At 39.9% G+C, this 26,815-nt stretch overlaps 1 protein-coding gene across 1 annotated transcript in view; it reads right to left on the bottom strand.

Moving 5' to 3' along the window:
• XKR4 (XK related 4) overlaps positions 1-26,815 on the bottom strand; it is a 230,171-nt gene that overhangs the window by 65,382 nt on the left and 137,974 nt on the right. Inside the window, exon 2 of the mRNA XM_048072449.2 lies at positions 24,530-24,729. Coding sequence (XP_047928406.2) covers positions 24,530-24,729 — 200 coding nt within the window. The remainder of the gene's footprint in view (positions 1-24,529; positions 24,730-26,815) is intronic.

The following is a 26,815-nucleotide window of genomic DNA, read 5'->3' as shown; positions in this document are numbered from 1 at the left end:
GCTTAATTGTAAATGTGGTCCGGAATCTTTGTCCCAGAAGCAGTCCTTAGCTTAAAGAAACTCCTGGAAAAACCTTTGTTGCGGTAGGTAAGAAATGCTGTCTCTGTATGATGAGTAAACAGTTCAATAGTAGGGATGGATCATATTCCGACTGAGTAAGATTTCACTTCTACTGACCTATTTGGCACCGACTATGGAACAATGTATTTAAATCTATACTGCACAGGAAATTTAAACTGCCATTGTGGCAATTTTTGAGGATGTTCCAGCTGATTATGGAACTACAATGGGAATCAGAATTACTTTACACAGGTGGACTTTTCACAGGATCACCCAGTTTGGAATCAGAAAGTCCATACAGTGGCAAAAAAGCCAGATCAAAATCTTTATCTCGGTGCACTGCATAATCACACATTGTCCTGGACAGAATGCAAATGCAGAATGCAAGGCATCAGTCCCCAAAAAATCCTTCTAATATTAGGTGGATGAATAAGTAAGTATTTTTACACACACACATGGAGATACATGGGGCTTTGTGTTGGTAGTATGTTCTTGATTCAGATCTAACTTTTTAGGGAATTTGGTGAGCACAGAGACCTATTCAGAGCTAATGTAGGGGAGAGACAATATCATGGGAAGGAGTATGGTCATCTCTAACAATTTGTAACCTAACAGGAGTTTCTGGAAGTAGTTTAAATTCTTGTGATGGTGAAACAAATGTTGTGTTTCCACACCACAAGGCAGATTTTTAACCACTTCTAGAAAGGTTTCGCTTTTTCCTGAACTCAGCTTATTTATCACAGCTGTCACATCTATTAAGGCACTTTTTAAAATAAGCTCTCATTATGCAGTCACCTCAACAAATGGCTAAAGAAAGCAATTCTGGGCAACCTTTTCAAATGTGTTCCTCTTTTTGTACAGAGGAGCTAGCTTTTGTAGCTTTTGTGTAATTGTCATCCTAATCAATATCTGAATAATTGAAATCCTCCAAGATCAAAGTTGTGACCTTATGACTGCCCTCTTTCCTGGTCTACTTTCTCTATCTCTTGTAGAGGAGGACAGCAACAACCAGAATTAGATGACTGTCTTTGTTGTCCTAAATGCTAACCAGGCTGCCTCTGCTGTGTCAGCCAAAATATGTCCCTTCCTTGGAAGCTGAATATCATCCTTTTCTGCTTATGAAAGCTCTGTATCATTTGACTCATAAAAATAAAAAATAAAAAATAAAAAAGGAAAAAAAAAGGAAGAAGAAGAAAAAGCTGCTGTTGTTTCTGTATGCAAGATGAAACTGTGCTTTTAATCATAATTTAAACATACTTTTAAGGATCAATAGCTATTTTAATTATTTTGAGAAAAATAAAAGCATGTTTCTACACATCTCCTTTCTTACCTGGTTTTGCTATTCCTGGAAGTGAAATCCTGGCCACAATGTGAGCAAGGACAAACTCCTGGTGAACTGAATGAGTCCAAGATTTTTCCCTGACAGTTTCTTATACTATTCCCAAATGCAGTTAAATTATTTCAAAGAGTTGATACTTCCAGTCACATGAATTATTTTTTTATTTTAAACATAATAAAATATAAAGTCTTGAATTTGATGTAGTTCATTAACAAATCATCAGAAAACTATGATAAAATCAAGGCTTTTGGCAAGCATATTTTTTTCAAATGTTCAAGACTTTGAAGTTCATAGGAGAAAAATATCCCCAGCACCAAGAACTTGAGATGTAAAACTTCAGTTTTGTTCAGGATTGCAGCAGCCAGATCTCTGACTTTGCCTGGATCCTAAATGAAATCAGAAAGTTCTGCATGGTGTAGGAATCTATAAAAATCTGACTCGCAAACTCACTATACGGTAAAGATAGTAAAAAAGTGGCATTGGAGAATAATGGCTCAAATGGGTGTCCTGGTTTTGGCTATAATAGAGTTTTCTCCCACTTTGCGGGGAGAGTGAGTGAAGGCTGTGTGGTGCTGAGCTGCCTGCTGGATTAAACCACAACAATGGGCTAAAGTGATATGACAGTAATTAACATTTTGGCATATATTTTAAATTTGTGGGTTTGGTGTTTTTTTGTTTGGTTGGTTTTGGTTTTGTTTTTTGGCCCAAAATAAAATGATTTATTTACATTTATTTTAAAATTGTGTCTTTTACAATGTATTTCAGTGCATATAAGGCAGTAGCATTCAGTATGATTTTCATGCACTAGGAAAGAATTGAAACTAATGCACATTACCACTAAAAAAATGATGGGGTATCACATATAATATTAGAGGACCATGTATTAGAGAGCTCAATAAGTATCAACATTTATATTGATTTATATTCAATAATCTGCTTTTTCAGCTAAGAAATATTTCATTTAGATTTTTGATGATATAGGATAATTAGTTTTGTACAAATTTGATCTTAGAATTTTGTAGTTTTCACTTGATCTTTTTTTTTTCCTTTTCCTAAGCTATTCAAATATCTTAAATGTTGAAAAATTTCCACTCAGTTTTATGAATTAAGCATATTTCTAGTCATCAGAACTTCTTTTTCTAAGATGACCAGTTCTAAGTGTGTGTTTATTTTTTTTTCTTGTCTTTAATATTATTTGGTAGTGCAAAAATCAGATCTTTTGAATAATCAGTTTGAAGTTGCTGAAGTAAGACAATTTAAACATGTCCTTTCAGAATTACTTAATGAAAGTTTTTTTCCATTATTTGTATCACTTGCATACTGTCTCACAGTAACAATAATATCTGTCAGAAATATAAAAGATTCAGCAAGCAAAACTAGTTAGACATAATCTAGGTTTCCTGGCAGCATGTACCTTCAATTTACTGATTATTTCTATCCAACATACATCAGAAACAACTTCACAGCTCAGGTCTCCTTGGCCCTATTAGCCTCCTTTTTATTTGATTTGAAATCACTCTAAAGGTAAGAAATCACACTAGCTGCTAGATACTATCTGTTAATTGCTCCTGCAGATAACGAGCACCCTAAGGGGCAAAAAAGGTTACAGGGCCTATAGAGACATATCAGAAATGCATAATTTATGCTTCTTCCAGCAGTTAATACAGCAATGTTTCTGTGTGCACACTGTACCTTAAGCTGTTCAGCCTCCAGCTTCTCAGACATTTAATTTTGGATGGTTCCCCATTAAACAAACTAGTGAGACCTCCAAAAGTCTCCTCAGGGCTTTTTGTCTCCTAAATCCTCTTCTATCATATGCCTTGCTTATTTGATGGTGAAGGAATTTCTTTTCGCTGCTCTTTGGTCCTCTCCTCACTTTCCCATTTGCAGTCCAAAATAAGTGCCAAGTGGTGGAAGGTGCTTAAAATAATTAATTTGGCATGTATCGCTTGATTGCAAAGCAAGAATTGTTAGTACAAATGAGCAATGCCTGTAGGACCTTTGATATAACTGTGGCTTTGTTTATGCTGACATAGTATAATGTTTGTGTTTTGCTATTCAATCCTTATTAAGATCCCTGAAACAGTGAAGATACGTCTACAGTATACGAGAGGCTTTTATAATTACTAAAGCAAGAACTGCAAAACATAGTGCAGAATCTGCACGTGTCTGTCTGAGAACCAGGTAAAGCGGGCTCTAAGATTGGGCCAGATATTTCATATTCCATCCCTAGAAAACCTGTTTCCTTATGCATGCCCTTTCCAGATCAAAACCAATACAGTGTTTGTAATAGAGGCACTTGCAATCAAGTGGTTTAACTCGCCACTGAACATTTCTCCTCCCTAACAGCTCTTTGAAACAGCTCATGGATGCCAGTGTTCCTGTGTTCTATCCAAACGGTCTCACTGATGAAATCTTGTGTATCTCATGATTCACTGAATTCAGATTGTGTCTGCCAATATGAATTAGACAAACCAGTTGTACAAGGACACTCCCAAGGTAGCATATTGGACCACCTTCTGTACAAGGCTGATCTTGTTGCAGGTGGAACAAGCTGTTCCTGCTACAGACAGCAACACTCTGTCATTTTTGAGGGCAACCTAGATATTATAACTCAGTACATGACCTGTGGAAATATTAAGTCACAAACATTTGCAGTCTCTCATTGCTCCAGGCTTGACGCGCAACTGCTGTGAGTTCGACCACAAGTTTTTGAAGTGTGACATCCTACTTCAATATTCATGCTAATCTGACTTTTAGCATTTTAGCATTTTAGGATTCAAGATTTCTCAGATAAAGTAATAAAAACTCCTGGTATGAACACACAGCCACAGGAAAGCTCTCTAAGCCACAGATTTTCCAAACAGCTACCTTGCAGTGAAAGACGTAGAACAAGTGAACATGTGACTATTTCTCTGGGTTTTAGTCATCTTAAAGTCAGACACTGAAAATAAACAAATTACCTGGGCTCTGATTCTAGTTAGTGGAGAGAAGTGAGCATGTCTGAAGGGCAAACCATCTCACTTGTCTTTCTTAACTGGCTACAAAAGTAGCTTAAATGGGACAACTAACTTTTAAACGGAACTAAAGTTCTGTGAGATTAATTCTACCCTTAACATGCAGTTTCCTTAGTATTATCTTCACAGTTCAGTAAGTTTTTTATATACATGCCCAGTTTTCTACAGTTGAGCAACTCTAATCACATGGACCAGTTTAAGTATCTTGTTACACCAGGATTGGTGATCTCCTGAACTGAAAGCTTAACGCTGTGTGGATGCCTCTTTTCGACTCCAGACTGCTTGTTTATGACACTAATTCTCTTTAGCTTTCTTGAGCAGTCATGTCAGTATTTTAGAGAGTAAATGGAAAAAGCTGCTCTAATTTCTTGGTATTTTCAAAAGAAATACATGGCATCATTTACTGCCGTGCTTTGTGCTGCATGTCTGACTAAGTGTTTGAATTATTTCTGCTTTCCTTTGCCTAAACCTTTTAAATTTATTTATTCTCTGCTGTTATTTACTGAGACTGTTTTATCTGTCTCTGTAAAGTGTTCTGGGACACAGATGGTATGAAATGCTCCACACATAATAAAGACTCATTGTTCAGGCAGCTCCCATGGCAGCTGATGGTAGGGATAACAGTACTGGGCCATAAATTGTATCAGATTTGTGTAAGCAGGATACTGTTGACATTTGATGTTCCCAATTAAAATAAATAAATAAATAAATCCCTGTCTCTCTCTTTTTTTTTTTTTTTTTTTTTTTTGAGCAGCTTCCAATGTTTCCTTCGTATGAGAATCTAGGGAGCACATACAAGCAGCTGACACCTGTCCATTTGTTGTAATGCTGATTTCAGGCAATCTTTTCTTCCACAACTGACTGAGGGATAGTTAGTTTAAGACAAAGTTTTCCCATTTGCTGACCTAACTATTCATGTTCTTGAATAAAATTCCAAGTTATAAAGAGTTGGTTATGCAGAGCAGTGTCTATAAGAAGGTGTGAATAAAAAGCTAGCTGAAATCAATGGGATAAGACCAAGACCGCATCCAAGCAGACAACAAAAAGGAGAATGTTGCTAAAACAGGCTCATTGGAGATAGCTTGAATTCTGGCAGAAAACACAACAAGCCAAAACAAACATAATCTCATTTAATATACAAGTCAGAAGAAGCACCTGAGCCACATGATCAATGATGTTTGAAAGCACTGGCATGTTCTACCAGCATCCATTTGAAATAATCACTCCCATTAACCGTGTGACAGTGGATGATGCCCGAGAAGCATAAGTCAAAAGCACTGAGCCACTGCACCCGAACATGAGCCAAGAGCAGTGCAAACCATTGTTTATCAAGAACCGAAGCTGAACCCAAACTGTTAATGTGAACTCCCTGTAGAGTTCCCTTGGACCTACTCTGTGCCAAGGGCTGGAGCTGGGGACCCAGTGCCCCAGAGCTTGCTCAAACAGCCCCAGCCCAGCCGGGGAGCGGCCTGCTCCTAAGCAAGCTCAAGGCTGGTCTCCTGCAGGACACAGATCTGCTCATCGGGGCCCACAGCAGTTTTGTCACTGACATATGTGGTAGGAGAGACTGCCTGCAATACCTGCAGGTCTTGCAACATGAGTTATCCTAGGGGTTTAGCTGGAGGTGACCTCCGTGGGCAGCACTAAGCCTGCACACTTCTGCAGGCCGCTGTGAGGGCTCATGGTGCTGGTGCTGCAGGCATTCCAGGAAGCTGCTTTGGCTGGAAAGCAAGATATGGTCCAAGTGTCTTTCTTCAGCGTAATGTTGGGGAAGGACTTAGTCCTACATCTCAGAACAGCTTTGAGTGAAGTTTGTACAAGGATGAGAATTAAAATACAAAGTTCAGGTTTGGTGGGTCAATTACGAGCTTGCACTCTGCTGGCCACTACCTTTACCTGCTGGCCTCTTTCTTCCCTTCATAGAACAATGTATTTCTGCTATTTTTAATCTCATTTTTCACTGTCCTTGGGTTATAGAACTTCATGGCAACAAGAAGGTATAATTTTAGCATATTTTAGCTTTTATGCCATGCTCTCTTGATTTGCTTCCTTACCTCCTTTTGTTGTTTTTCTCTTAAGCAGAAATGCAACAGAAACCAGGCACTGAAGAAAATGAATGCTGCTCTCTGACAACAAAATATAGAGCCAACTGTTGCAGTCAGTTTTAATTTGTATTCCCTGGTGACACCCTGAAGTTTACTGGAACATGGAAACACTCTGGCTAGAACAATTTATGATCATGAACATAACTTTTTTTTTTTTTTCTTTGCAATTGCTTAAAGGAAATGTAGAGTCTGCAGAGATGGATGCAGACTTCTGCCAAGTCTGAATAACTTTTAGGACATCTTTCTGTGATCTGCTAAGGTCCACACATAAAGAGAGAAGACAGAAGGTGATTACTTGGCCCCCAAAATGTCAGTGGAATTATTGTCACTGACTGCAATTTGATCAGGATTTCACTCAGAATGTAACAGCCCTGGCTGGGGGAACAAATTAAATGAAAACAAGTTGCTGTCTTCAGGCTTTGGGATGGTTGAAGCAGTGCTGACACCACGGGAACTGCAGTGTACTGTGGGGTTTGCTGGACTGAAGCACACGGGGGTACCAGCTGAGTCACACTGCAGAACAGCAGCAAAAGCACCGTGGAGCGGGTTGTCAGCACCCCAAGGACTTGCCTGGGGGCTAGTGTTCCACCACTGTTGCTCTCTGTGCCAACCAAACTGAAATGAAGCTGGTATTCCATCTTAATAACTCTTCAGTCGTGCAATCATTTGTGGGGCATTCACGCCTCTGAAGTCCTCAGGGACTCGTACTCCTGGAACAGGTGAGCACCTGCAGCGTAAATGCTCATGCCCTGGCTGGAGGACAATAGATTTGGTGCCTTATCAAGAAGTCTCTGATCTCAGTCCTGAGTCCCTCCATACATAAATACGTGCATCATTCTGGGCAGTTTGCCTGTTCTTACCACACTTTGGACACAATTAGATGACATATTTCTTATTTTTGTTGATTACTGTTTTGTGTTTTATAGCTAGGCATTGTTTCATTTGTTTCTTTGTGTTTTGTTGCAGGAGAGTGGGACTGGTGGCCCAGACAGATCCCTTCTAGTCTAACACCCAACATTTCCTTAACTGTTAGGACAGGTCATGAAAAAACACACTGTGATTTATAGCATGACTGCCTCTGTAATGGCTTTGGAGGGCTCAATATATTTTAATGATTGTATGCAAAAGTACTCAGCAGCTAAAGAATTTGGTTTTGACAGGTGCTTTTCAAACAGGATATCTGTTTATAAGAGTCACCTCCCTTTGCTTCAAAATTTATGACATTGCCTTTAAAACCAGCATCTTCTGCAATGGCAGGGAGGGAAAAGTGAGTTTGGGAGGGGGAGTGGAAGCGAGGACAGGAAGAAGGAGGAAATAGGGTCTGTCACTGTAGATTAATAAACCAGAGAATAAATTTTTGGGCAGCAGTGTTTAACTGGAGCCAGCACCGAACAGTCACTGTGAAAAACTAATAAACATTTTAGCATTCACCGGCAAGATGCTAATGAACTTGTACGTATGTTTTTATGTCCTTATGAAGGAAGCAATCAAAAACTAAATATTAGTTAATTAATACTACCCCTAAGGAAAGATTTCGTTCCTCTTGGCCATCTTATCAAGCAACAAAAATGTAGACCTACTTATATGCAAGTTAACAGTCTGTTGGGCACAATAAACTTCAATAGAAAAGTAAAAATTACAGAAAATCTGTTCCATACAACCCTATTTTTTAATAAATAAATAAACATATATTCAAAATCCAGTAATGATTTTATGGCACTTATTAGCAGAGTCAAGGCAATATTCTAGGTTGCAAAATACCTTGTTACTGAATTATCATCAGACACGTCACAAGATAATCATGATTTCTCAGGATATCTTAAAAAGACTCACGAATATTTTCATGTCTTTCAAGGTTTTATGATTTCAGTTCCCTGATGTGGCAGGCAGTAATTTGAATTAACAGATACTTAGACAATTCATCTATAGTTGTAAAGTATTTACAAGCACAAAACTGCAAACATTTTTGAAAGTTATATGTGCTTATTCATTTGAAAAGCAGATTACCTATTTGCACGCTTAGCTATGGATCCCTTTTCCTAACTTTAGATACCCAATTTTAAAAGTGTTTGTCAAAGTGTTGGGTTATTGGTATGTTACTGGAAGAAACAGGAATAGCACCCCAAAGATTTGATCTTAAAATCTGATGTTATCTTCATTATATTCCAGCTTTCCCCGTATCTTTATTTTCTCTTCTTCCAGGCTTGCAAGTGAAGACATTTGGCAAAGTTTTCTATACAGTTTCTGGGACAAGGAATTTTGTATCTGAGAACCATCTTTCTGCAGTCTTGCCAACAGGGCTATTTTATTTCATGGCAGGTATAGATCATATGTAGAAAAATGTGTGGAAGTCTCTAACTGAAATTGTTTCCAAGTTGAGGACTCTGTTCTACAAATTACTCATGTTAGGACAGTTGTCTAACCATCTTCCACAATATCTTGCAATTCTACTTTTAACCTCTCTGTATGCAGTGATCTGTCTCTTCTGCTTTAAGGCTGAATAAAGAACTCTCTAGTTAGCATCAAATCTTGAAATCAGTTCACAGTGTATACAGATATCAAGACTGTTGAAATGGGAGATATTTTTAAAAGTCTGATCTTCCTAATTTTTTTCTGTGGAGCCAGTTTAAATACTTCTGATTGTATGATCTGGAAGATTTGGTCTTGCTGTCTATTCCCTATTTATGAGTCCTGAAGTAGGAGGAAAAAAAAAAAAAAAAAAGCGCCTTTAAAGCAGAAGATTTCCCCAAATGTAGTAACGGATGAATACAAGTCATATGTATTGGACCTGCAGGCCACCTATTTCATTTGTGTTAACTGATAAAAGACACTTCACTGAAAAGTCTGAGAAATTCTACAATAAACAGTTCAGGAATATCCTGCCATAAAGAAAGTGTTTTTTTCTCTTTTTCTTTCTTTTTCTTTCTTTTTCTTTTTCTTTTTCTTTTTCTTTTTCTTTTTCTTTTTCTTTTTCTTTTTCTTTTTCTTTTTCTTTTTCTTTTTCTTTTTCTTTTTCTTTTTCTTTTTTTTCCCCACTAGAAACTTTGAACTCTGAAATATGTAAATGTGGAAATACCTTCAGAATCATTGCATTTTGAGCATTGACTGTTAAAATTCCGAATATCATTAGTATTAATAAGATTATTCAGCCCTTGGTCATTCTTATTGGTTGCTTGGCCTCAGTGATCCTTTATGACACAGGAATATCTGATGCAGGCTAGTGGTTTAAAGAGAGCACTTTCTCAAAAGACTTGTGACTGTGCCACTGTTCAACTTACTTGTGGTCCAGTTCTTCAGCTTTCATTTAGATGAGGTAAGGCTGGTGTGCTTTCCTAGAGCTCATTCGCTGCTCTGTATATTACAACCAGCTGATCTTTTCAGGAGAGCTTTTTCAAAGCTCCACCCATTCTTATCACCTCACTTATGTCTCGGGTTCAGGACCCTATTTGTAGGGATTTTGCTACCCTCTGACACTTAAGGTTTTTCACACAGAGGTGAATTGGGATCTCTTTTTGGAATGCTCTGGGTCTTTGCCTGTGTCCTTATTCAAGCCTCAGCTAAAATTCATTTGTACAGCTGCTCAAAGTCATTGAAAATTGAAATTTAGAAGTGAAATGCTGACACCACCTTCCTCATTACAGCGTTTAGCTACTTTCTGCCATGCTGCAATCAGCCCTGTATTGTAAGTGCTTGTGTTGTGAGCATCTCTGATCTAAACATTTGTTAGCTTAAAATATCAATTCAATTGCAATCCATTATGCCCTGCTCAGAACGCCCATCTGGCTCCAAAGGCAGCATGCTGCCACACGATGTGCTGCTGCGAAGCCAGAGGCCTGATTCTGCCCTTGTTTATGCTGCTCCGAGTCTCAAGGAATGGCACTGCGGTAGCTGAAAGCAGAAACACCCAGAAACAGGTGTGGGGAAGAAGTTAGCCACGCATACGCCTACATAATGTGCTCCTTCTAACTTTCCGTCCCAGCTTTGCTGCTATCCCCATTGTTAAGGAAGTGTAGTTCAGGGCCCGAAGAAAACACAACAGAAAATAGACAACACCTTGGACTTTTTCTTGAGGAGATGATTGTAACCCCATTTCTTTCCTGCTGAATCCACCATTCCAGACACTTTCTGGTGTTTCTGAGACAGCTCTTTAGAACAAAACTGACTCCATAGGAATGGAAAGTAAAAAGATACTTTTTGAAGGAAATGACAAGAAAAAGATATAAAATATTAATCACCTAGAAAATTCACTTTATACTGCAAACTGTTTTAGTGTCTATTGTGCTTGGAGGTGAAAACACCTGATTAAAAACCTCTAGATGAAAGTATGGCTCTCGTGGCATGCTTACAAAGTCTGCTGGGACTGCAGTAGATCTGAAAAAAAATGTATGGGAAGCCATTTACAGTTTGCTGTTGCCTTGGACTCGCATTGCATTTTTTTTTCTTCTGCTGAGCAAAACCAGCAAAAACCCCAGTTACTGAAGGAAGCAGTTATGCTCTGTGCTGTAAGTAATAGAGATGACAAGCTGCTACAAACACCCAGACAGTAAATGCTACCATGCTACTTAGGTTCAGAATCAAGAAGATCACTAGAGCTCAATTTTTTGTGGTTTAAGGATGCCTTGTTTATTAAGGTTCATTACCAAGAGTGACTAACCTAGAAGTTTAAAATGATCCATGGATGCCTTTTTGTGGCATGAGAGACCTGAGAAGGATCTTATTTAACTAGATGGCACATGGACAGCTCTTTGCTATCTACAGCATGCCACCTTTCCAGTCACAATTAACCACTCAACACATCTTACCACAGAGCAGGAAAGAGAATATGAGAGCACTGAAGGCACTTGTTAAAACCTGAGAACAGCCTGAAGTTGCATAAGCTTTCTGAAGGCATTGGTGCAAGGGTGGCAGCAGATGGCTGAAGGAGGGCTACACTCAACCCTTTGCTTGTCCTCGGGAAGGGGACAACAGCATGGTTCACAAAGCAGCCCCTGAGATACCACAGATTTTAACAGGGTACAAGATAGCTCAGACTGGGGCTAGCTTATTTAATTTCACAGACTGAAAACTGCAGCAAATCAGGAAATCTGTTGTGAGTCACCTGACTGTCCCCATCACCTGGGACATACGGCAGCCTTGCTCGTAGTCACACAGAAGCTAGCAGAGGGGTTGCTGTCACATGTGAGTCCCAAAGACCTCATGGCCCCGGTGCCCAGCAGCTGCAGGCTGTTCCTTATCACTCCCTTGGCCACTCTCTGACAGGGCCGCAAAGTTGTTGGGTCCAGCGTTATTTTGTGGGGACACCAGGAGGGGCTTTGCAGACCTCTGCAGCTCCTGTAAGACCCTGTGATGCCTGCTGGAAGGTGAAATGGAGAACTATTGCTGAGAAAGCTACATTGAGAGAGGATTCAGTTCACGCTTTGAACTCAATTATGTGAGAATGAAAGAATTCCTCTGCACCTTGAAACGTCCACTGGGTGGTATAGAGCATGCAGACGTAGTGTCTATTAAATGTAATGGGCTGGGATCAATAGTGATTCAGTAGCCTGATATCATAGGATTCCTCCTGCCCAGGCTATTTAATTCATGAGAGCACACTGGCCACCTATGCACAAATGATATGCTAAATGCCTCAATCAGAATTAAATTCAGAAATTATTTCTCCCTTTGTAGCACAAAACCCATTAATGTTTTGTTTTTAAATTGTATTCATTATAGGGAGAGAAGAGAATCCAGTTTACCACTTTATTAACTGACACACTATGAAAAATAACACCCACAGGAAAAAAAAAAAAAAAAAAAAAAAAAGGGTTTGAAATCCATTGTCATTATAATTTAGTTAGGGAAACAAAAAACGAATACAAAATATTTAATGGGTTTTTATCCCCATTAGATTGGGTATATTGTCAAGCCTAACACAAAAGACAGCTATTTAATAACTTTTTGTAAAACAATGGTCTTGTAAGCCCCAGTCCAGTGAGTAGTTTCTATTCCTGAAGCAGTTCCACTGACTCCTATGAGAAGTCTCCCACAGGGTGACCCTCCTGTGCCATACTGGACCCTTTGTTTGAGTCTTACTTTTGCATAGGATATTATTCACTGATACTTATGAAACTCTGAGCCAAAACAGGAATACAACTGGTTTTCATTTATATTCACCATTCATTATTCATCTAGTGTATGCACAACAGAAAAAAATACTAGTATCCCTAATATAATTTATGGATACTAATCTCCATAGGTGACTTCATCACCTCTATTATATCCCATATACATCTAAACTTGAAAATCGTGCAAGACACATTCTAATGCATGCATTCCCACTTTGTCATGGAACTTTTAGCTAAAATCACTCTCAACAGGCAGGATTACCCTTCTCGTAAATTTTAGGAAAAAGATCAATTTTGCAGGCAGGACAAAAAGTACAAGATGAATAAGGGAGACGGATATCATGGATGGGCAAGGAAATGACTGAGAAAATGTTGGATATATGTATTCAGAGTAAAGTTAGACATGCCTATTGTCTCCTTGACTGAAGCTTTAAAGGCCATTGCATGGTGAAAAATTCAAGTTAATTTTTATCTTTGCAGCATGGTGCAGTCTTTGGGTAAAAAACAATCGTGACTGAAAGTTCTCACTGTTATATTAGACACAGAAAAGCTTTTTCTGTGCCAAGCGTACCTCACTTTTTTTCCCACCCATGAACAAAAGTACCCGTCATAGAAAATATAGTAACCCAAAGCATGAAACTAGGAATTTGTTCCTTGGCAAATGTGCTTTTAGCACAACATAAAGGGAGCAGAAGGATATGCCACTAACTTTGTGACATTCCCTAACAGATAAAATTCAGTGTGTAGGCAATATATCACGCTTATAGAAACTCAATGCACTACTTTGCATCTTGGGCTGTCTTTACCACTATGTATATCTTAGCAGCTATGTGGAACCACTATTAAGATTAAAATCCTGTAGATGACATGAAAGTGGTTTTTATTTATTTATTTATTTATTTATTTATTTATTTATTTATTTATTTATTGCCATTCCTTCCAATTATCCCCCAAAGAATTTCCCTTCATAGGACCTCTGGGTTCATAACAGTCTTTAAGCCTGGACCCACCAGAGTGGAACAGCTGCTGGGATGTGTTGGAGGGCAGGGCTGCCCTTCAGGGGAAACTCAGCAGGCTGAGCAGAGCCTCACAAAGGTCAGCACAAACTCCACTGTGAGCATGTCATTTTGGGACTTTATTTCATTTCAGACTGGCATAATACTTTAAAGTTATTACAAATTATTTGCAGAAAGTTGGACTCACAGTTAAAAAATATGACAATTAAAAAAAATAGTGAAGGAGGCACCCAGCTAATATCTTTGGTAATCAGCTGGCTGTTTGCAGTCTTTTAATAGGATTGTGAAGCTAAACTGGAGACATCTGTATCTGAAAATTTCACTAATGTGGTCAGAAAAAAAGGGGACAAAAATAGTAGCACTAAATTAGAGAGTAGCACATATATTAAGTCTTCCTAATAGTGTTTTTAATTACCTTTTTCTATTAAAATGACACATGCAGATTTCAAGCTGTCATGTAATGAAGCCTTACTGCTATTCCATCAGAAGAATAGTATATTCTTCATTTTTCCCATGATTTACTGAGTGCTAAAAATGAGTAATAAGTAACAAAGCTCCGCAAATATTATTTTCTCCATAATATTACAAACTCATACTGATATGCCGATATGGTGTTATGTGATTCTGTGGACTTTTTATGATGGTTTAATAGGAAGTAAACAGAATCCGTGGGATAAAGATACAGGCATAAACTCAGTAAGAAAGATTAACCAGAACATACAATTTGGAAAAAAATGTTGGAGGCAGATCCACTCTTGTTCCTGATGGTGCTAGAGAAATATTTTTACTGCCCTTAAATGGAAAGAAGAAAAATATTCACTAATATATTCTCTAGTTGATTTTCAGAGGCTGAAGACCTGGACACTGGGTTTGTTGTAGATGTGCTGTGATCATACCATACTGCATATGTTTCCTCCTTTATATGAAGTTGTACTGATATATTATAGCTGCAGACTGAATGCAGAATGAATAGGATATCTGGAAACAAGAATACACCAGTTGGTATATGGATGTCAATAACATCAAGGTATACAGGAAGAAGTGTGAAAAAAAGTGATTAATGAGAGCTGTGGTCTGGTGAGTGAGGCTAAAGGTGATTGGTGAAAGGTTAGTGTCTAATGTATGGAAAATTGAATCAGTTAATTTAAGGAATAAGAGCAGTACTGTTGCAATGAATCTGGGTATCAAGCAGGAAATAAAGCCATGGCTGTAGGACATGAAGTACTATAGGGTTACAAAGTGTACTACAGGGTTACGGAAACGTCATGGACTCATAATCATCCCCTGGACGTAGATACTGGAGGGAAGCTGGTATTCAGGAAAGATGGAAATAATGGTAAAAGTCGAGTGTGGGAATGGAAGGGCAGACTGAAGTTTCAGAAAGGGATTGCCAGTATAACAGATCCTGTTTGCAAGCAAAATTACTTTTGGGGAAAGATAGTGGGTAGTTGTTAGAGTCTGCTGCAGAATTCCAGAGTTAAATTTGGATATGGATAGAGATGATCAAATCTCTATTACAGGGAGAAATTCTGTAGAGAATTGTATCATTATGGGAGACTTCGATTCTCAGATATATGCTGGAGACCAAATGCTGCTGAAGACAGCCCAGATATTCTGGAGTGTGACAACTGACAGATTTTCTGACAGAAAGCAGAGATGCTTCTTTCTTAAACTTATTTATAGAAAGTATTGAGCTTGTTGTAGAATGGCTAATTGTAAAAAAAAAAAACAAAACAAAAAAAAAACAAACCATTAGATCACATGAATGTTTGTTCAATTTAACAAACTGAAGAGATAAACAAAAATAGATATGTAGTCAGTCTATCTATAAGAAATTTAGGGAAATGAGTGAAGGCCACACAAATTAATTGTTCAGGGACTTCTTTGTGGAGGAGGCTTGGATTTTCTTTAAGTCAAAACACAGGAATTTTTGGATCTTTTAAACTCTGAAAAAGGAAAAACTTCTGGAAAAGTCTCAGAATGTAGCTGTATGCAAACCCACCTCAAAAACAATGCCAAGATAGAAATGGAAAAAGGATGATCAACAATAAAACAGTACCTTGAAGGTCAGGTTTCAATAAGGGCACTTGAATCAATGGATAAAATATAGAACCAGCTAATGGGAAAAGAGAACAGAAAATGAGTCTGTGTTAGATAGAAGTGGAATTTCAAGCTTCATGTTGTCACTCAGTGGAACTAGAAAATCTCTGTTCTGGGATCCTGAAAGAGCCAGCATATGAAATCTTGCTTCTGGTGAGAAGCATCTTAAATAATCCATCCACTTAAAACTGGTATCATGTGACTGTAAATGTGATGCATTACACAAGTAATGGGCTAAAACAGACCTACAATGAGAGCTTCAAAAGAAAATATCATAGCTTTAGAGCAGCTTTTAAAGCAAAAACTAATTGAAGATGAAGGTAATGTATATTTTCCAAAAAAAAAGTAGATCATAACAGAGCCACAGAATGGAGACCAACTCGATATGTTTCTTTTGTAACTTCTATCTCAACAAATAAAATGTGGGAGATCTAATCTATCAAAACTTTGGTAGAATAACTATTAGTATGCTGGTGGGAAAATACTGGTAAAGTGTGAGAAGACAGGGATTAGTAGAAGATAGATAAGACAGGTAAATGAATTTGCTTAAAAAAATAAGACTGCAGGATTCTCTTGAAATGTTATTGAAAAACTCTTGGACTGGAGTAGGATTACTATTCATTTTTTCTTTACTGATTACACTTGGAACCAGTCTTCTCTGAATATTTCTCTTACTGACCTTGGTTTTAAGAAGCAATATAAGGTTTTGGGAGACATTATCGATGTAGAAAAGGAAAGTGATATGTGGAAAATTCACAAGAACCTTGCAGTTTGGAAAAATAAAATAAAATTAAAAAAAAAAAAAGATGAAATTGGATTACATGCATTTAGTTGTTAATAAAAAAAATAATGTAATTGAAGCCTCATCAGAGTGATATGACACCAGAAGAGCCTGTGTGTTTTAAAGGATCATGAAATAACTAGCATTAACCAGTGCAATGTCTGAGTCAACAGGGAATTACAATTCTAGGTCATACCTAGTGAGATATTGCCAGTAGAAATATGAGAGTACTGGCAAAATGCAATCTAAGATAATCTATGGTCTTGGTCACCCATATTCCCCAATGATGAATTCAAACTGGAACTGATGAATTAAAACTGCAAAGTCTATGAAGATAATCAAGAGAATGCAGAACCTCTCATGAGATGAGAGAATAAACAGCAGAATGAATGACTTTCTTTGCACAGTGTCTCCTATTCCCTAATTCTGTCTGTCTATCACAATAGTCCCACTGGGTAGGGGACAGCAATGCAATGGCTCATCTGGAAGGATACATGCTTGGGCTGGCTAGTGGCTGGTGCCAAACAAAATGGATAATGGCTGAAATCTGCCCGCTTTTTCCCTTTGTGGAGGATCTAATTTGTCTTTTTTTTTTTTTTCTTTCTCCTCTGACTAGCCTGTTGGTTTGTTTTTATTTATTTATTTTTCACAACATTTAAAGAAACTTAATTATCTTTGAGATTTCTGCTGTATTTTTATATTTGATTGAAATAGTACAATAGTTCAAAAGTTGTTTAAAGTCAAGAACAAAGGACAGAAATGGACTATATGATCACAGAATCATCATTTCCATGGGGAACAAGTGTAAAAATAGGGATAGGTTAAGAATAAATAAGGACAGACCACTGACGAAATTAAAAAGGCAGGACAGCAGCAGAAGGTCTTTATCAATCAGAGAATTAAACTTCCAACTGGTATATTGAGGACAGAGGATATAACTAGTTTTAAGATTCTAATCAGGTTATGAAATGGATTGTATGACATGATTGCCTTCAGGAAGTCCTCTCTCGTCCTATCAGAAACACAGATGTGCTAATATGATGGCTCTACCCTAATGAGTGCAAGACAACATTTTAAGATTTGCAAGGGGGACATATTGATCAGTTTAAGTCATTTATAGATGACACATTTACTCCATAGTGTACCATATTTGTTCATCTTTGTCACTGAAAATCTGTTTTGCCAAGTTGCAGGCAGATTCTGTGACTATTGCTTGTTCTGCTTTTCTTTCTCTCCGGAAAGGCTGGGTGCTGGATTGCAGTGGTGCAGAACCTTGACAGCACACAGAAAAGCAGTGGCAGCTTGCCCAGAACTCAAGAGCTGCACCTTATTTCCATACAAATATACTTTGAATTGTATAAGATTTTCCATCAGAATTCTTTTTATTTTTGTTTTTGTTTTATTTATTTATTTAAAGAGCACTGCAAATGTACACAGCATTTTACACAGCAACCCAAAATTGTTGTGAAGGTCACGAAACAAGAAAAAGCCTTGTAAAGCACAGCGTTGTCCTCACAAAAAAAAAAAAAAAAAAGACTTAAATGACTTTCAGTTTATTGCACTGATGTGAAAAGAGTTTGAATTCCTGATGCGTGAGGATGAGTTTTGCCAGAGGAGTTTATAATGAACTAGCTAACACATAATTTCCTTCAGTCGGATAAAGCTAGGACCTATCAGCCATGTCATAAACTACCAGCAAGTCTCTGAAATTCTTGCTCAGCTCAGGCAGGAACAGTGACCTGTTTGGAGCAGAAAGTCTAGAGAGTGATCCTTGGTGGCACTGTGGATATTTGTGTGTCAGCACACAAACAGTGTTGGAGTTTCCAGCAGAGCTGGTAGAAAATGGGAAGATGGCTGGCCAGAGAGATTTCATGGAAATGTGGTTTCAGCAGAATCCAGTGGCCCTGTGAGTGTGTGTGTGGTAACTTCAACAAAACTTGATGAATTTATCATTTTGCTTCTGCACTACTGTCAGTCTGTATAAAGAACTGTAGCTTAATATGATAAAAAAACTTTGATTAGACTTTGATCAAAATTTGATAGAGACTTTGATAAATAGTACTGTATGGAGAAGCCAGAGCAAACTCCCCAGGGTCTGATGGAGAATAAAATGTCAAGTGCTGACTAGCCAGCATAATATGCAGTAAACAGGAATGAGAAACTAATCTATAATTTAAACAATGTCTTAATTAATACAATATACATAATGAAATGTGTGGTAAATCCAGGGAGGAATCTTGTCTGTCTGCTCATCTGGGAGCAGCTACAACACCATGCCTGGAATAAGATAGCAGTAAGTCTATGCTAACATAAAGGAGTTCCAGTCAGAACTGCAGGCTGTTTTGCTTGCTTGTTTTCACAAATGTTTTCACAGATTCACAGATTCACAGATTTTTCTAGGTTGGAAGAGACCTCAAGATCATCGAGTCCAACCTCCGACCTAACACTAAGTACTCCACTAAACCATGTCCCTAAGCTCTACATCTAAACGTCTTTTAAAGACCTCCAGGGATGGTGACTCCACCACCTCCCTGGGCAGCCCGTTCCAATGCTTAATAACCCTTTCGGTAAAGAAGTACTTCCTAACATCCAACCTAAAACTCCCCTGTCGCAACTTTAGCCCATTCCCCCTCGTCCTGTCACCAGGCACGTGGGAGAATAGACCAACCCCCACCTCTCTACAGCCTCCTTTCAGGTAACTGTAGAGAGCGATGAGGTCGCCCCTGAGCCTCCTCTTCTCCAGGCTGAACAAGCCCAGCTCCCTCAGCCGCTCCTCGTAAGACTTGTTCTCCAGACCCCTCACAAGCTTGGTCGCCCTTCTCTGGACTCGCTCGAGCACGTCCATGTCCTTCCTGTAGCGAGGGGCCCAAAACTGAACACAGTACTCGAGGTGCGGCCTCACCAGAGCCGAGTACAGGGGCACAATCACTTCCCTCGACCTGCTGGCCACACTGCTTCTTATACAGGCCAGGATGCCGTTGGCCTTCTTGGCCACCTGGGCACACTGCTGGCTCATATTCAGCCGACTATCCACCAATACTCCCAGGTCCTTCTCGGCCAGGCAGCTTTCCAGCCACTCATCTCCCAGCCTGTAGCTCTGCTTGGGGTTGTTGCAGCCCAGGTGCAGGACCCGGCACTTGGCCTTGTTGAACTTCATGCAGTTGACCTCAGCCCATCGCTCCAGCCTATGCAGATCCTCCTGCAGAGCCTTCCTGCCCTCGAGCAGATCGACACACGCACTTAGCTTGGTGTCATCTGCAAACTTACTGAGGGTGCACTGGACGCCCTCATCCAGATCATCAATAAAGATATTAAAGAGGACCGGCCCCAGTACCGAGCCCTGGGGGACTCCACTAGTGACCGGCCTCCAACCAGATTTGACTCCATTCACCACAACTCTCTGGGCCCGGCCATCCAGCCAGTTTCTAACCCAGCGAAGCGTACGCCAGTCCAAGCCCCGAGCAGCCAGTTTCTTGAGGAGAATGTTGTGGGGAACGGTGTCAAAAGCCTTACTGAGGTCAAGGTAGACCACGTCCACAGCCTTTCCCTCATCCACCAAGCGCGTCACTTGGTCATAGAAGGAGATCAGGTTCGTCAAGCAGGACCTGCCTTTCATAAACCCATGCTGACTGGGCCTGATCGCCTGCTTGCCCTGCAAGTGCCGCGTGATGACCCTCAAGATAATCTGCTCCATGAGCTTCCCCGGCACTGAGGTCAAACTGACAGGCCTATAGTTCCCCGGGTCTGCCCTGCGGCCCTTCTTATAGATAGGCGTCACATTGGCTAGCCGCCAGTCAACCGGGACCTCCCCCGATAGCCAGGACTGCCGATAAATGATGGAAAGCGGCTCGGCCAGCTCCTCCGCCAGTTCTCTCAGTACCCTCGGGTGGATCCCATCCGGCCCCATCGACTTGCGCACATCCAAGCTCCGTAGCAGGTCGCCAACCATTTCCTCATGGATAGCGAAGGCCACATCCAGCTCCCCATCCCCTTCCACCAGCTCAGGGCACTGGGTGTCCGGAGAACAACCGGTATTGTTAACACAGGGAGTCTCTAAAATCAAATGTAACCATGAGAAAACCCAAAGAAATAAAGAGAAAAGGCCCAGGGATGTTTGCTAGTCTGAAGGAAGGGTTCCAAAATGATGTGACACGGGAAGGGGTAGCCCTGACCTATGCTGACCTTGTGTACCCCTCCCTCTCCAGTGCTGGCGCTATGAACAAATTTATTGGGTAATCCTATATTCCAAACACATTCACCTTTGTTATTTCATCTCTCTGTGGCCTGAAGAACCAAAGGTCCAATGAAGGGCCTGGTTGCCCAGCCCTGGGAGTGCAATTGAAAATATGGAGAGAAGTGCTCAAGCACACAAGGAGTTTCAGGTGGTTGGTATAGGCTTGCACTGAGATCATTTTGCTCACCCTGGCCTCTGGGATATTGCTGTTAGACTGTTTCTAGTAGCTGAACTAGCTCATCTGCAGACAGCTTAGACACTCTATCCACATATATGTCCTTATGCAAACAGATGGATGTAGGATGAGCATCAGTTGTTTCTGTGGACTTTCTGCTATTGTCCCCCACACATACAGAGTTGCCTCATTCCTCATACAGTTCCCACCTAGAATAAGGCTGGTGAAGCTAGTGACTCCCACCATGAAGCTTCTTAGATTACTTTTCTACAGAGTAATTACAAAAAAGGCAATGCAGTTTGGAGGTGCTGCTGGCTCAGCAGAGAAGCTGCTGTGGGAGTGCTGTGCTCAGAGCGCATGAAGAGAAAAGAAGGGAAACAGACTCCCACGAGGAAAAGAATGAGGAATTACTTATTTTCTAGGCGCTTCTGTCTTCTAGACAGTAGATATTTCCTCAGACACAAAGGACCAGGGTGGAAAAGGTGGAGGTAATAGGTAAAATGAGCGAGAGAAGATTAGCAGAGCTCCAGTTTATTACAACATCAAAATGAACTTGTTTATCTTCTTGAGCAATTAGTGCTCAGAAATCATCAGCTTCCCCCATAACCTGTTTCACTCCTTCCACTCTGGGAGGGAGATGGCTGCTGGCTGCAGGCAGAATAAGAAAGATCATTGCCTCTAATTTTTCAAGTTTTGATGAAATCTTAAAGAATAAAATTTGAAGTTAATAAGCATGAGATTTTGATACTATTTTATCAATATTCAGATTTCTTTGGGTACCAATGCCTAAGAATGAAGGCACTCTGTATTGACTGTCTGTGGCCTCCTACCTAAGCAATGTTTTGCTGCAGCAGTCACGGTACAGTGATACACAGTCCTTGCTAGAAGTTAACAATGCATTTTCTTAATTCGTACTTAGGGAGCCCAAGCAAGTGCTAAAGAATCCTTGTGGTGCATCCTCTGGCTTTTGAAATGGCCCTCCCTGCACTCTGTGGAAGACTGAGAGGGAGGATTTGCATGCAAATTTCTTGATATTTTTCTTGATCTTCATAAGGACTTCTGCACATGTCAGTATGTATTTTTACCTTTATTAGCAAGGCTTAAGGACCGAAAGAAGCAGGAAAATGCACCTAGCCAACACCCATTTCAAAACAGGAGATCTACAGCGATGCTGACAGCATTCTCCTGTTGGGAATGAGGCTATATTGGTGCATTTAGAATGAAATAAATGAAGTTTCATAAATAAAATATTTAACAGTTTTTCTTGTGGTCATTAATGGTTTTATATTAGAAATACTCTGCTGAGAGACCAAAATGTTTCCGGTATCCCTCGCTCCCCATGCCAAATTTGTGGTTTGTAATGTAAGCACACTTTTAAGGAGGTGGACCGGCAGTGTCAGCACTTCCCAATTGTCATGATAATGCTATCCTGTGGGAGAGAGAGCTAAAGGAACGATACCAAAAAACAAGCAGCTTTCTCTAAACTAAGAAAATCAATCAAAACCTCTGTTCATTGATCCTTGTTAGAAATATCTGTAACAGGCTCAGTGAGCGGACAGCTAGCTGAAGCATGTACAGTATGGATAGCCTTTTTAAACACCCAGTTGAAGCATGATACCACTGAGAGAAATTATGTTCTCCTTATGCAACCTCACAGCAAATCTGCCAGCCTATAGTACAATGCATTATCTTTAGCATTTCTTTAAAGAAGTACAAAGAATAGAAAAAAGATTTTCACAGCTGGCAACATATGTTAATATATTAAGTTTCATCAGGAGAATATAATGGTACCACTGTTTAAGAAAATGCTACAACCTTGTTTAGTTTTCCTAACGTTTTAAATAGGGCCTTTTCTCCTGGGATGCTGGAAGAAAATGGGGGAAGATCGGATCAGTAAATATTGTCAGCCTTCTCAGCTGAAATGCATAATTATGGTTTTATCCCTTTCTGGTTTCTGATACACAGATTTTACAGAGTTGATTGCAGGCTTCAGGAACAATTTTTGCCTTCTAAATTGAAATTTCAGGTTTTCTCTAATTAACAACCATTCACAGAGTACATCTCAGGCTTAGTGCCTACTCACCAGCCACATTTCTCATAGACAGATCTGTTATTGCACAAAAATGAGTGTGAGAGGCCTTCTGTATTAATAGTTTATGAAGATAGCTCAATTACAGCTGACCATACAGTATTCAGGCTATGTTAATCTCCTGAGTCTTTCTCTGGAGCATCTTTTTCTGGAGGGTCCAAGCTTCTTGAAGTGATAATAGCATCTCCTGAACAATAAGGGTTTGGACTTGTTGGTGTGGGGCAGCAGCATTTTGAGAAATAGCTGTAGGAAGTTCTTAGGCAACTAATTAAAATAGAAACTTTGGCTTTCTTTTCCCCTTAAGGTGACAGAGTTTCAGATCTAAAGAAACAAAACAAAACAAAACAAAACAAAACAAAACACCACAGGAACCAGGAGAGCCTGTATTAGACATCAGTTCAAAGTCAAGTAAATGGAAAACCTCTGATCCATCCACAGGAAACTGCCCAGAATCAAGGTTTTTGCAGTTACCCCTTTACTCCCAGTTCCTTTACACCTAAACAGTCTCACCACATGTTTACTCATAATAAGCTGATGAGACTGAGAGCTTCTTGGAGCAAGGTGCTGTCACAGTTCAATCTTGTACAGTGGCAAGCACATGAATTTTCTTAAAAACAAATAGCAAAAGTGTTGAATTTCCTTCCTCTCCCTGTCGTCGTCCCCCCCCTGCCATTCCTCCCTTCCCCTCTTCACTGCCTCATGACATTTGTGACACCGGGATCCCAAGTTCACTTCATTCACTTGCTAATAATTTCTGCCCACATGCAGCCGCAAGACAAAACAATGGAACAACATGAAAGGAAAGCTGCCAGATATCCAAAAGTAGCATCAAAAAAGAAGTGGAGAATGAGGTATTTTTATACCTGTTCCAGTGACTGACAATCCCCTGGAAGGACATGTGCATGCATTTACCATTTTAAAGAAGTAATGATGCTTGCTGAAAGCATCAGCCTTAGGAGAAAACCCAGAGCTTGAAGGAATGAGTGTTCTTGTAATGCTCAGCAGCTGACTTGTATTATTTCAGATAAACATGGCCGAGAACTGATGGACATGTATTCCACAGATTCTGGCATTTTCTTCACAGAATAGCTGCTCTCTGCTGTGCTGTTTTCTGTTTTGCATAATACCCTATGAACATCATTACTGGAGTTCGGAGGGTTTTGAGCATTCAGAAAAAGAAGCATAGGGAGAGGAGCAGTAATTTGATTGATGCAATTTTCACATTGGCCCGGTGGATAATCAGAAGAGCTCTTCTATTACAAGATGTGCAGAAAGCAAAACATTGTAAATCCTACCCACAATCCAGGGCCAATAAGAAACGCTAAAAAACTCCAGCAGTACAGGCTTTCTTGACAGAGTCATAGTTAACAGCTTAGTAGCTTAATAGCAGCTAGCAGGCGAGATCTGCTCTTATGCAAGGGACACAGCAGTTTGAAAGGATAAATATATATAGGAATTACATCTTCCTAAAATGATAAAAAACAAATAGATTAAATGAACCCCTACCTTGGAGAGCCTGAAGTGTACGAGTCTGCACAACAATACAGAGCTGCAGGACCAGCTGTGGTGCACTTTCCAGAAACGTGGCTAGCAAATGCAGCATACTCACATCTGCATACTCATACACCATTTTCCAATAAAACCGCCATCTGTCATTCTCTCCACTCCGTCGACTCCGGATACCCAAATATATAGTGTGGAAATACCTGGAAATAAAAAAGAGAGGTTATAGAAACACAGAATAATGTACCTGTAGGTAACACTTGTGCTTGAAAATAACCCACATTTTCCCAATGTACTTCCATGTAATGAATGTTTATTTAAACGGAATATCATCCTGCTATTTATAATAGTTGATGTGGTAAGAGTAAACTAAACCACAGACAAGACTTGCCTTCATGAAACTGTTCAAAAAACTTAGTATTATCTTATTTGTTAAATAGTATTCCTTTCAAAGACAGTTTTCTGAACTGAAATGTGAGGGGGATGTGTTGATTATATGGCCTCCCTCAGAGATTTTTTTCAAATAATGGAAGGAAAAAAAGCTGATTCTGCAATGGCCTCTACTGCAAAGACCGCAGACTACAAAGAATGAAGCCCATTTCCATGTGGCTCTATTTCACCTTGGAAGACCACCTGCACTGCCAACCTGGGCCCTTGCTATTGCTTAGATCATAGCCCTGCTTCTCCACAGCTCTAGTGAGTTTATTATTATGTTTCAGATACTGATAAATGTATAGTGCTTTTTCTCATAGGTTGCCTGTTTTAGAAGGAGTGAAGATCTAGCAGTGAGTTTCTATTTTAGGAGAAGTGGAGATGTGGCTGTGAGTCCCCTTGGTGATTGGAAATGACTCACTAAGAGCACTCACGTGCCACAGCAGCAGGGAGCAGCAGCAGGAGCCAGGAGCCCAACAGGCTGCTGCTGCTGATAGTGGTAACCAGCAGATGAGAGAAGTAATGGGCAGAAAGCACGTGTCAGCTGAATTGTTTCTGAATGCTATGTCTGTCTGCCTGTAGGTCAGGCTGAGTCTTCTCTGGCCTCTCCTCTTTCAGATACATTATTCTTCATCGTAACTATCCCACCAAGATCCTGAAGGAAGCAGGAAATTTCTGCTAAGAAATCTCTATTCCGTGGTAATTGTTGGGTAAGATTTTCATCCCAAATCAGACCAAAAATAAAACAAAATAGAACAAAACTTTTAAAATATCGTGGAACTGAAATCCCACAAGTTGTAGTTTCATATGTAGAAAAAAATAATGATGTTCAGTTCCTGACAGAGCCAGGCTCGGCATCAGGTAGACCAGGAGCTCTCTTCTAGATGCCTAGAAGCCATGAAGTCCTTAGCACACAGTGGGTCCAAGTAACAGCCTTGGAAAAGGGAACCTGCAATGTTGCACATTGTTGAGGGGAGCTAAAACCTCTTTCAGTACTTAGGCAAATAGATCACATGGGTCAGCCCTTGGAAGAGTGTCACATACAAGGTTTTATATCCTGAACACCCACCTAACAACAACAACAAAAACACCCATTGCCTGACAATAGCTCAGATTGTCTGTCAGAGCAGCCCAAGATCCAGCTGTCCCAGCAAATGACACTGTCCTTGTACCCAATGCACATACCATAGCAGAGCAACAGCTTCACTCAGGACCGTGCATCAAACACAAACAAGGAGTAGCACAAAGAACTGAGAACACATATCTGAGCCTGCAGCATTTCTGCTGCACATTGTAGCAGTATATAAGGAAAACACATTAAATTCACACTGAAATTATAATTATATCAGGTGGTTCTGAGTTTTATCAAAGTTCCATCTGGGAGTGAAGTAGCAATGAACGACTCAGAGATCAAGACCACAGAGGTACAGAAAGCAAGGTATCAACCCCACCTCTCATGCAAATAAACTGAGCAGGTCCAGATGGGTTAGAGAATACTGGGATAACAGGGGCTCTCCGTGTCCTCAAGGTTAGGTAGGGTGAAATGGCCTGATGCCCAGTTCTCAAAGAAGCCATGGAGGTGGAAAACCATCTTTTCCATATAGTTCTGCTAGTGTGGTCTGTTGGATCCCCAGGTTCTCAGGTGCAATCAGTTTAATTGTTCCTGGACCTCTCCCTAGTGTCCTGCCCCACAACAGGGACAGGTAAGACTTGCATATCATTCTGCAGTTTGCGTTTTGTGTTTGTTTGCTTTTGGCCTGTCGCATATGTCCTTTCAAGGGGCGCACCTGGGAATATTGCACACAGTGGGGCAGACAGAATCTTCAGCATCCTTCTTTTGAGCTATCACTAACCCTT

This window comes from Anser cygnoides, chromosome 2, assembly GCF_040182565.1.
Source record: "Anser cygnoides isolate HZ-2024a breed goose chromosome 2, Taihu_goose_T2T_genome, whole genome shotgun sequence".
Taxonomy (NCBI): Eukaryota; Metazoa; Chordata; class Aves; order Anseriformes; family Anatidae; genus Anser; species Anser cygnoides.
This window is presented reverse-complemented; position numbering and strand designations above follow the sequence as displayed.